The 12,572-nt window shown below is 39.8% G+C and overlaps 1 protein-coding gene across 1 annotated transcript in view; it reads left to right on the top strand.

Annotated features, from left to right (window-relative positions):
• The window catches only part of pik3c3 (phosphatidylinositol 3-kinase, catalytic subunit type 3), a 30,436-nt gene extending 23,337 nt beyond the window's left edge, over positions 1–7,099 (top strand). The window contains exons 19-25 of the mRNA XM_061961026.1: positions 404–468; positions 3,204–3,288; positions 3,354–3,428; positions 3,504–3,672; positions 4,261–4,351; positions 4,417–4,542; positions 6,952–7,099. Coding sequence (XP_061817010.1) covers positions 404–468; positions 3,204–3,288; positions 3,354–3,428; positions 3,504–3,672; positions 4,261–4,351; positions 4,417–4,542; positions 6,952–6,966 — 626 coding nt within the window. The 3' untranslated portion in view covers positions 6,967–7,099. The remainder of the gene's footprint in view (positions 1–403; positions 469–3,203; positions 3,289–3,353; positions 3,429–3,503; positions 3,673–4,260; positions 4,352–4,416; positions 4,543–6,951) is intronic.
• Positions 7,100–12,572: the final 5,473 nt, after the last annotated feature.

The following is a 12,572-nucleotide window of genomic DNA, read 5'->3' on the forward strand; positions in this document are numbered from 1 at the left end:
CTCAATTGAAGTGATCAGAATAGGTTTGATAGTTTTCTGGAAATGTATTTTATACTGGTATTGTGTGGGGTGTAGCGCTGCATCCAAACCTCAAGTGCAATATAATGTTTCACCTTCCAGGGGCGCTGGACCTATTCCAGCCTCAGAGGCGCGTAGGAACAAAAGTATTTAGGTCGATGGGAGAATACGCAAAAGGCTAGCTTTGTCAGGGAACGGCCACATTTAAAGGTCGCGCCATCCGAAGTGCTCATCTTGGATGCAGTGACAGACTTTAAGTCCAGTATGAGAATGCTGCCCGGCCAGAATCCGTGCAGTTGCGGACCTTTTTTCCCTTAAGCAAATGGGAGAATAGGGCCCTTAGTTAGTAGCTCATCAGTGGCTCATTTCTATTGTCTTGTTTCAGGTTTTATGCAGTTTGTCCAGTCTGTTCCAGTCGCTGAAGTACTGGCCACTGAAGGCAACATCCAGGTCAGCCCTGCACACTTTCAAAAACCTTTTTATGACCCCATTTTATACTGATTAGACCTGATGTATGACATCATCGTGTATTTCTAGTCTAGTGCGGTGTCCAAAATGTGGCCTTCAGGATAGAATTTTGACAGTTAAAAAAGTACTTCAGTAAGAACATGCAATTTTGTGTCTGTATTTTAAAAAGGGGTCATACTATAATTGTTTTCTACATTGAAACACTTCCTTGTGGTCTACATAACATGTAATGGTGGTTCTTTGGTCAAAATGTTGCATAGATGTTGTTTTACAGACCATCTTCAAGCTGCTCTTTGACCGTTTCTTCAGGATGTGCCGTTTAGTGGGAGGTCTTATTTACGTACCTCCACGTTGAGTCTGTCTTCTCCCCGTCTTTGGTTAAACTTCTACCATATACCGGTACAGTGCATCTGGAAAGTATTTCCCCCCAAAAATTCTACACACATAATTTCAATGAGAAGGTTTTTTTTTTATTTTAGCAAATTTATTAACAATAAAAAACTATAAAAATCACGCGTACATAAGTATTCAGACCTTCTGTGCAATACTTTGTTGATGCACATTTGGCAGCAATTACAGCTCAAGTATTTTTGAATAGGATGCCACAAGCTTGGCACACCCATCTTTGGGCAGTTTCGCCCATTCCTCTTTGCAGCACCCCTCAAGCTCCATCAGATTGGATGGGAAGCTTTGGTTTTCATCCAGGAAGTCTCTGTACATTGCTGCATTCATCTTTCCCTCTATCCCGACTAGTCTCCCAGTCCCTGCTACAGTAGGTGAAATTGTATTTTTGCCTCATTCCTGTAAGAAACCAGCATGTGACTGAAGCATTAAGGAGTAGGACTATCCAGGACTAGCTGCAGTGTGCTCAAACAACCACCAGGTAGCATCTGTGAGCAAATAATACAGTATCATCTCTTTCTCTTTCGGACTTATCAGGTCTTGCCAGGTCTGTAGTGCATTTTTCATGCATTCGTCACTTACGCTTTAAGTGAGGGATGAGGCAAAAAGTAACCCAGCACCACTAGACTGAAAAACATCCCCACCACCATACTTCACTGTAGGGATGGTATTGGTCTGGTGATGAGTGTTGCCTGGTTTCCTCCAAACATGATGCCTGGCATTCGTGCCAAAGAGTTCAATCTTTGTCTCATCAGACCAGAGAATTTAGTTTCTCATGCTCTGAGATTTCAGGTGCATGTTGGGAAGCTTTTATTAAGAAATGGCTTTCGTTGGGCCACTCTACCATACAGGCCTGATTGGTGGATTGCTGCAGAGAGGGTTGTCCTTTTGGAAGGTGCTCCTCTCTCCACAGAGGAATGCTGTAGCTCTGACAGCGTGACCATCAGGTTCTTGGTCACCTCCCTGACTAGACTAAGATGCAAATGTCTAATTTTGAAAATTGTATTCATTTAGCTGTTTCGTTTATAAAGTTATTCCTGGACTAGCCCCCACTTTCCACAAACATGACATCTGAGTGTTCTCCAGAGGTGACTTTTCATCCCCTACAGAAAACAACCTTTGGACTAACAGTTCTGTCAATCCAGGAAGGACCAGCCTCCCAATTAATATGAGAGAATGTCCGACTTTCTGCACTTTTAAAAAGCATTTTACACTATTTCTTTAAAGTTTCCTGTCATTTTATCATGATGACAAAAGTTGTGTGTTTGAATGTTTTGTTTTTTTAACATGATATTGTCATTGTCCTTCTGGGTCCCTGGTTTTCTGTTTTGGGTTTACAGATGCAAATGAGCGACTATGCAGTCTGTAAATGTGTATTGTCCTGAGTCAATACATTTGGAATTGCAATAAATGTGAAATGTAATTCAAGTTTAAAAGATGCGCTATTGCAGCCAGTACATTTTTCCTGTCAAAAGTGAAAGGAAAAAATACATTTAGCAAGAAAGATGAAATGCTTTATTTCCAGGCTTGTGCGGGCCACATAAAAAGCGGATTGAGTTTGACACCTGTGCTATAGGGCAGCGATTCTCAAACTGTGGCAGTGGTACACAGGCTTTATCTCGTGGTTTGCCATAGAAACACTTGATTAAAGTACAGTGTTTTATTTTCCTATATTCCAACACAGTGGACAAAAATATTAATTAAAAAAAATAAAACCTTGAATGAATACTTAGGCCTACTACGCTACTGTATTATAGTGTTGGTCGTTATGGTGGTACTTGGAAAGCAATGGTTTTTTTCTGAAGTGGTTCTCGGTGAAGGGCAGCACGGTGGTACAGGGGTTAGTGCATGTGCCTCACAATACGAAGGTCCTGAGTTCAATCCCGGGTTCGGATCTTTCTGTGTGAAGTTTGCATGTTCTCCCCGTGACTGCGTGGGTTCCCTCCGGGTACTCCGGCTTCCTCCCACCTCCAAAAGACATGCACCTGGGGATAGGTTGATTGGCAACACTAAATTGGCCCTAGTGTGTGAATGTGAGTGTGAATGTTGTCTGTCTATCTGTGTTGGCCCTGCGATGAGGTGGCGACTTGTCCAGGGTGTACCGCGCCTTCCGCCCGAATGCAGCTGGGATGGGCTCCGGCACCCCCCGCGACCCCGAAAGGGACATGCAGTAGAAAATGGATGGATGGATGGATGGGTACTCGGTGAAAAAAAGTTTAAGAACCACACTTTTACTGTTAGAACATCCTTCAAAAAGTCACTTTTAAATAACATCTAACAAAAATAATGTAAAAGTGTTTTCATTTCACAATTAGAGCTTCTTCAGGAAACATGCGCCAAATGAGAAAGGTCCTTACGGCATCAGCTCCGAAGTGATGGACACCTATGTGAAGAGCTGCGGTGAGTCTTGTGAGAGAGCAGCACGGGAAGAGCGCACTTGTAAAACGAGCCGTGATGTCTTCCAGCTGGTTACTGCGTCATCACGTACATCCTGGGAGTAGGAGACCGACACCTGGACAATCTGCTCCTCACCAAGACCGGTAAGTCCGGCATACAGAACATCCCATCACCTTTTTTTATTTGCAAGAACCCCGTCGATGCTGATCCTCTCGCAGGGAAGCTCTTCCACATTGACTTCGGTTACATCCTGGGTCGCGATCCCAAACCGCTGCCGCCGCCCATGAAGCTGAGCAAGGAGATGGTCGAGGGCATGGGAGGCATGCAGAGCGAGCAGTACCAGGAGTTCCGGAAGCAGTGTTACACCGCCTTCCTGCACCTGAGGAGGTCTGCGTTTGTCACGTTTATTTGTACCGTATTTTTCGGACTATAATTCACAGTTTTTTTCATAGTTTGGCAGGGGGTACGACTTATACTCAGGAGCGACTTATGTGTGAAATGATTAACACATTACCGTAAAATCGCAAATAATATTATTTAGCTCATTCACGTAAGAGACTAGACGTATAAGATTTCATGGGATTTAGCGATTATGAGTGACACATTGTTTGGTAAACGTATAGCATGTTCTGTATGTTAGTTATTTGAATGACTCTTACCATAATATGTTACGTTAACATACCAGGCACGTTCTCAGTTGGTTATTTATGCCTCATATAACGTACACTTATTCAGCCTGTTGTTCACTATCCTTTATTTATTTGAAATTGCCTTTCAAATGTCTATTCTTGGTGTTGGGTTTTATCAAATACATTTCCCCAAAAAATGCGACTTATACTCCAGTGCGATTTATATATGTTTTTTTTTCCTTCTTTATTATGCATTTTCGGCCGGTGCGACTTATACTCTGAAAAATACGGTACTTCTTTTTTGGGGGCGGGGAGGTACTCTCTCTACATAATTGCTCTCGCTCAGGTACTCCAACCTGATCCTCAATCTCTTCTCACTCATGGTGGATGCCAACATTCCCGACATTGCCTTGGAGCCAGACAAGACGGTCAAGAAGGTAAAGGGCTTTCGCTGTAATATTCGGTACAATAATAATCAGAATTACATAACAATCGTGCGCAGGTGCAGGACAAGTTCAGACTGGACTTGTCGGACGAGGAGGCCGTCCATTACATGCAAAGTCTGATTGACGAGAGCGTGGGCGCCTTGTTTGCCGCTGTGGTGGAACAGATACACAAGTTTGCTCAAGTAAGAATTAGCGTTTTTGCATGGCGATATCGTGAGGAGCCAGTGTTGCAATAGCGGTGAGGAGCAAATTGCAGAGTCAGCATTAATCGCAGTTCGTTGTAAACAACACGCATTACTTTTCAGTTCAGTTTCAGTTTATTTGGAACATGCATACGATACAATGTAATGCATCACACAATTCCAGTTGTTTCATTACAGCACGTCCGAAAAGGAGTAGGAAGAAGCAGAGCTTATTTAATCCTACCCCTTTTTCATACCATAGCAATTTTATCCAATGTGCTTGTTCTCTGTAACACATGGGTGTCAAACTCTGGCCCGCGGGCCATTTCATTTGGCCCTTGAGGCAATATCAAATTAACATTAGAACTGGCCCGCCGGTGCCGCGGTAACACCGCATTCACCACTAATACTCATACTTGCCAACCCTCCCGATTTTCAGTGCTCCTCTCGAAAGTCTCCCAGGGCAACCATTCTCCCGAATTTCTCCCGATTTCCACTCAGACAACAATATTGGGGGCGTGCCTTAAAGGCACTGCCTTTAGCGTCCTCTACAACCTGTCGTCATGTCCGCTTTTTCTCCATACAAACAGCGTGCCGGCCCCTGTCACATGATATATGCGGCTTCTACACACACATAAGTAAATGCAAGACATACTTGATCAACAGCCATACAGGTTACACTGAGGGTAGCAGCATAAACAACTTTAACACTGTTACAAATATGCGCCACACTGTGAATCCACACCAAACAAGAATGACAAACACATTTCGGGAGAACATCCGCACAGTAACACAACATAAACACAACAGAACAAATACCCAGAACCCCTTGCAGCACTACTCTTCCGGGACACTACAATATACACCCCCCGCTACCACCAAACCCCGCCCACCTGAGCCCCGACATTAATGAACTAGCATCTCAGAAAAGATGACAGGTATCTGGCTTGGGCACATCAGATTAGATCAGTGTGTCGCAAACTGAGCAGTAAAAAGGCCTGAATGGTTGGTTTATTCATAGTGATTTTATTTTGAAATTTATTAGTTTGTGGAAAAAGTTAATGTTGATATTTATCTATATACATATATAGATATTTATCTTCACCATACCTGGTTGTCCAAATTAGGCATAATAGTGTGTTAATTCCACGATTGTATATATCAGTATCGGTTGATATCTGTATCGGTAATTAAAGAGTTGGACAATATCGGATATCGGCAAAAAGCCATTATCGGACATCCCTAATTATTTTTTGAAACTCAATTTTGCATGTCACTATAAAGTTATATAAGCCTTGCTTGTTCAATATTCAATGCAAAACTTGTTTGGGTCCCTATTAAAAGGTTAATTTGTTCAACCTTGGCCCGCGGCTTTGTTCAGTTTTAAATTTTGGCCCACTCTGTATTTGAGTTTGACACCCCTGCTGTAACAGAACAGTGAACAAATAAATAATAAACCATAGTAAGCAAACAAATATGAAATACATAAATTATCTTTGTCTCAAAAAAAAAAAAAGGGTTCAAGGTGTTCATCATAATTCTTGTTCTGTGTACTTTGTGAACACTTGTAGTTTGAGCAGTCTCTTAAACTGAATCATATTGGTGCTTTGTTTGATTTCTTTGGTTAATCCGTTCCATACTGATATACTAAAGCAGGGGGTCCCCAAACTACGAATCCGGCCCACCAGCGTCCAAAATCAGGCCCGCGGGAAGTCCCAAGTATAAAAAAAAAATAAAAAAAAATGTTTCTGTCTTTTCTTATCCACTTTGTAGCGCTTGCTACTCACAGTGTCTCCTAGCCGCTCAGGCAAATCATATTGTCTAAAAATGCATTTTCTCATCCACAACGTGACATCATCGCGCGCGTGGAAAGTGCGCTATATATATCAAATATATATATCAAACATATATACATATATATATATATATCTAATATATACATCAAATATATATGTATATATCTAATATATATCAAATATATACAGTATATATATATATATATCATATATATATATATATATATCAAATATATATATGTATGTATGTATATATGTATATGTGTATGTGTATATATATATATATATATATATATATATATATATATATATATATACATACACATATACATACATACATACATATACACACAGCCCGGCCCCTGGCCAAATTGCTTTAACCCAATGCAGCCCCCGAGTCAAAAAGTTTGGGGACCCCTGTACTAAAGGTTTTAAGTGTTGTACGAGCATACAAATGTTTTAAATTAGATTTTCCTCTAAGGTTATATTTCACACCAATAACAATAGTAGCGACATTTTTGAAAAGCTCCTTATACATTCATTGCCATGACAACAACAGAGCTAACATTCTCATCATCACAATTTAATAATGCACTGTCAATTGTGTGCTCAGTACTGGCGCAGGTGAGCTGGGACGAGGGCCCTAAAGCGAAGCCGGAAAAGGCAAAGAAGGCGCGACTGACCAACCTGCAAGGTTACTAACAAGGAGACAGGTTTTTATGTTTTAAATGTACAACCTAATAAAAGTAAATTATACAAGCTTTGATGGTTTTGTGTGTATTACACAGCATGACAGTGTTTTTGTGCTGTGTTTGCACTGTTTATCAATTGAGCATTAAGGACCATGTGGGTGGTTGCACAACTCCACTTGTGGTGAAAAGACCGAGTTTATTTTCCTGCTTTCACATTAACAGTCTAAGAATAGCTCCAAGATCCATTTCCAGACCTTTGTGGACTCTGGAAAGCGTAAAAGGGGACACATCACACATCAAACCCCCCTCAAAGGTTCCCCAATGTGGCGGAAAGAGTGCAGCAGCAGCAAAAGACGTGATGTTCTCAAGATGGAGTCACGGTTACCAGAAGGTCACAAGTTCTTGTTTATAAAACCGATGGTTTGGGCCTCGCAACCATTTTTGTGTTTTGTTTTTCCACTGAATCAGCTCCTTGTGGACCAACCAGGAGTGTTTTAAAGTCTAACACTTGGACTTTTTCAGGATCTTTGCAGTAAACTAGATTCTTTAAATAAACATACTGTATATATTAGGGGTGTCAAAAAAAAAAAAAAGATTTTCAGATTAATTGTGATTCTTATTTGTAACGATTCTTAAACGGTAAAAAAATCTAAAATCTATTTTTTATTTATTTTTATTTTTTACTATCTATTTTATGGAGGAATGTAGTTAACCGTACTGGCATCCAATGTTATTGAAAAAGCATTGATTATGAATGGAATCGTTACCCCCTAAAATCGAATCTAATCCTGTGTTGCCCAATGATTCACAACCCTAGTGTATATACTTGTATACAATGTATGTGTATTTGATATATTTATGTATGAATATATTTTTAAAATATTTGTAAACAATATAATACTTAGTGGAAACAAAGTAAAATGTTTGATCCTTTTGTAAGTTTACCCCTTAAAATGATGTGAACTTCACAGAACTTTTATTGTACGTTTATCACAATTTGTAACAGGAAAACAAAATGTAAAAGAAACCTGCATGAAATAAAGTATCTGCATTTGCATTTAAGAATGCAATTTAATCCCAAAACAGAGCAATGTAATTTAAATGGATTATTACCTCATGTGTATTTTTTTGATAATTAGGGGAAGTCTGTGTACAATGAAATTAATTTGGGAATATTTATTTTGAAGGTTTCAAATAGAACACTTAAGATTGTGTGCTGGGGTACTTGACTGAGTGTTTATATCATGATAGGGCAGGTTGTTTAAACAGCAGCACACTGATGCGAAGCCAGCGGCGTTTCTGGGCGTTGTTGATAAATGGTTTTCGCTTCGCATAGTAGAGTTTTAACTTGCACTTACAGATGTAGCGACGAACTGTAGTTACTGACAGTGGTTTTCTGAAGTGTTCCTAAACCTATGTGGTGATATCCTTTACGCTCCGATGTCACTTTTTGATGCAGTACCGCCTGAGGGATCGAAGGTCCGTAATATCATCGCTTATGTGCAGTGATTTCTCCAGATTCTGTGAACCCTTTGATGATATTACGGACCGTATATAGTGAAATCCCTAAATTCCTTGCAATAGCTCGTTGAGAAATGTTGTTCTTAAACTGTTCGGCAATTTGTTCACAAAGTGGTGACCCTCGCCCTATCCTTGTTTGTGAATGACTGAGCATTCCATGGAAGCTGCTTTTATACCCAATCATGGCACCCACCTGTTCCCAATTAGCCTGTTCACCTGTGGGATGCGCCAAATAAGTGTTTGATCAGCATTCCTCAACTTTGTCAGTCATTTTTGCCACTTGTGCCAGCTTTTTTTAAACATGTTGCAGGCATCAAATTCCAAATGAGCTAATATTTGAAAAAAATAGCAAAGTTTACTAGCTCGAACATTAAGTATCTTGTCTTTGCAGTCTATTCAATTGAATATAGGTTGAAAAGGATTTCCAAATCATTGTATTCTGTTTTTATTTACGATTTACACATCGTGCCCCCCGCAACCCCGAAAGGGACAAGCGGTAGAAAATGGATTGATGGATGGACATCGTGCCAACTTCACTGGTTTTAGGGTTTGTACTTCCTGTTTTGATGCCGTAATAAGCCTTCCTCACGGTGACATCACAACATAGCCAGAATGCAAACCCCGCAATAAGAAGCATCCAAAACTCCATGCAAACTCACACCAAAATGCATGAACATTATGATTTGATGTTTAGCATTGTTTAACACAAGTATCCAACATTATAACAACATTCATACGTCAGAAAAGACCGAATTCATCTTAGGCCCAGTTTTTGAAAAGGTACGCAAAAGGTACAATACAATACAACTGATTTATTTCTAATAACTGTCATGCCCTACATTAGTCTTCATTCGTCACATCTTTTCTGACCAAGTCTATGAGCCTGGATTTGAATGATTGGCCTCAGAATATGTAAATAGTTTTTTTTTTCCTAATAATTATCTCTGACTGATGCGATGAGGTGGTGACTTGTCCAGGGTGTACACTGCCTTCCGCCTGAATGCAGCTGAGATAGGCTCCAGCACCCCCTGCGACCCCAAAAGGGACAAGCGGTAGAAGATGGATGGATGACTGAAGAGCAGAATAATATTTATTAGGGCTGTAAATCTTTGGTGTCCCACGATTCGATTCAATATCGATTCTTGGGGTCATGATTCGATTCAAAATCGATTTTTTTTTCCAATTCAACATGATTCTCGATTCAAAAACGATTTTTTTCTCGATTCAAAGCGATTCTCTATTCATTCAATACATAGGATTTCAGCAGGATCTACCCCAGTCTGCTGACATGCAAGCAGAGTAGTAGATTTTTGTAAAAAGCTAAAAGCTTTTATTATTGTAAAGGACAATGTTTTATCAACTGATTGCAATAATGTAAATTTGTTTTAACTATTAAATGAACCAAAAATATGACTTATTTTATCTTTGTGAAAATATTGGACACAGTGTGTTGTCAAGCTTATGAGATGCGATGCAAGTGTAAGCCACTGTGACACCATTGTTCTTTTTTATTGTTTTTTTATAAATGTTTTTAATCACTGCTATGTTGAAATTGTAACTAATATTGATACTGTTGGTGATAATATTCATTTTTGTTTCACTACTTTTGGTTTGTTCTGTGTCGTGTTTGTGTCTCCTCTCAATTGCTCTGTTTATTGCAGTTCTGAGTGTTGCTGGGTCGGGTTTGGTTTTGGAATTGGATTGCATTGTTATGGTATTGCTGTGTATTGTTTTGTTAGATTGATTAATTTAAAAAAAAAAATCTATTTTTTAAGAATGAGAATCGATTCTGAATCGCACAACGTGAGAATCGCGATTCGAATTCGAATCGATTTTTTCCCACACCTCTAATATTTATCATAGAAATCTTTTGAAAACTACTAGAGATGTCCGACAATATCGGCAGGCCGGGGTTCAAATCCCAGTCTGGTTGCTCTGTAACTAGGAAAGCTCCAGTGGGAGGAGTTAAACATTTTATATCATAGTTTTCTGAGACAGATTCTCAAATAAATATGTCATTGGGGCACGAAATCTGGTCACAGGAAGACCGAGTGTAGCTGAGTGGTTAAAACAGCTCGCTCCCAATCAAAGGTTACTGGGTTCAAATACCAGTCAGGTCGTGCAGTAACCAGGAACGCTCCAGTGGGAGGAGCTAATGTTTTATATCAGAGTTTACTGAGACAGGTTCGCAATTAAATATGTCATTGGGGCCAGAAATCTGTCCCCAAGAAGACCAAGAATAGCTGAATGGTTAAACAGCTAGCTCCCAATCAAAGGGTACTGGGTTCATAATCCCAGTCAGGTCGATCAGTAACTAGGAAAGCTCCAGTGGGAGGAGCTAATGTTTTAAATCATAGTTTATTGAGACAGATTTGCAATTGAATATGTCATTGTGGCCCGGAATCTGTCCCCTAAGAAGACCAAGAATAGCTGAATGGTTAAACAGCTAGCTCCCAATCAAAGGGTCCTGGGTTCAAATCCCAGTCAGGTCGATCGGCTTGCCAAGCCAAAGAATGCAATAATTAATACATAATACATAGATGGGCGTTGACCAATTAGCTCTCCTTGGTCTGGGAAAGAGAAACAATTCTAATTGGATAATGAAAAACCAAAAAGAAAAATGTATACAATGAATAATGAGACAAGAATTCAAATGGAAGGAGAATACCTAAACCGAGGAGTTATTCTGAAGTTAATTATTTAAGGTCATATTTGCTTGACATAATTGTATTATTTAAAAAAAAAAGTAAATGAGTTCTTAACTTAAACTCTTTGTTTTCTTTTCTTATCCAATTTATTTATTTATTATCTCATATTGCAATTTATTATGCAATTTCAATCATTTATTTTTTTCAATGATCCAATTAGCAATTACTCAGACCATTCCATTTGAATTCTTGTCTCATTATTCGTTGTATTACATTTTTTTTTTTTTTGGTTTGTTCATTATCCAATTAGAATTGTTTCTCCTTCCCAGACCAAGGAGAGCTAATTGGTCAACGCCCATCTATGTATTAATTATTCATGTTCCTTTTCCCACCCATCCCAGCCTAGGAATTACGATGGTACACTTACCAACTTTAGCCTCGGAACACAGGAGGAGCTAACCCCCGAGGTTACCCTTGACTTTTGGACTATAGACTATTTGTTATTATTATTACCCATACTTACCTTTTTAACTATAAGTTAATTAATCAGCTACCACTTAGCTTTACTCTGTGTGGGGGAGGTGAAACACCCCCACATTGTCCGGCGTCCCCACTCCTGCATTCTTTGGCTTGGCAAGCCGATCGACCTGACTGAGATTTGAACCCAGGACCCTTTGATTGGGAGCTAGCTGTTTAACCATTCAGCTATTCTTGGTCTTCTTAGGGGACAGATTCCGGGCCACAATGACATATTCAATTGCAAATCTGTCTCAATAAACTATGATTTAAAACATTAGCTCCTCCCACTGGAGCTTTCCTAGTTACTGATCGACCTGACTGGGATTATGAACCCAGTACCCTTTGATTGGGAGCTAGCTGTTTAACCATTCAGCTATTCTTGGTCTTCTCAGGGACAGATTTCGGGCCCCAGTGACATATTCAATTGCAAACCTGTCTCAGTAAACTATGATATAAAACATTAGCTCCTCCCACTGGAGCGTTCCTGGTTACTGCACGACCTGACTGGGATTTGAACCCAGTACCCTTTGATTGGGAGCTAGCTGTTTTAACCACTCAGCTACCCTCCGTCTTCTGGAGAGATGATTTTGGGCCCCAAAGACATATTTAATCGTGAACCTCGGATTGCGATGCGATAAAAGACTAACTTTTCTGACTGGAGTTTTGTAAGTTACCTATCAAGGCTGACTGGTATTCGAACCTAGTAGCGCTTGTTAGTGAAATAATTGCTTTAACCTCTCAGCTATTCAACATCTTGCTGAATGAGATTTCGGGCCCCAGTGACAAATTTATTCGTGAACCTGTCTCAGTAAACTACAACGGAGGTGAAACAAAACACTGACTCTTTTGGCTGG

The sequence above is a fragment of the Nerophis lumbriciformis genome, linkage group LG05 (assembly GCF_033978685.3).
Source record: "Nerophis lumbriciformis linkage group LG05, RoL_Nlum_v2.1, whole genome shotgun sequence".
Classification (NCBI taxonomy): Eukaryota; Metazoa; Chordata; class Actinopteri; order Syngnathiformes; family Syngnathidae; genus Nerophis; species Nerophis lumbriciformis.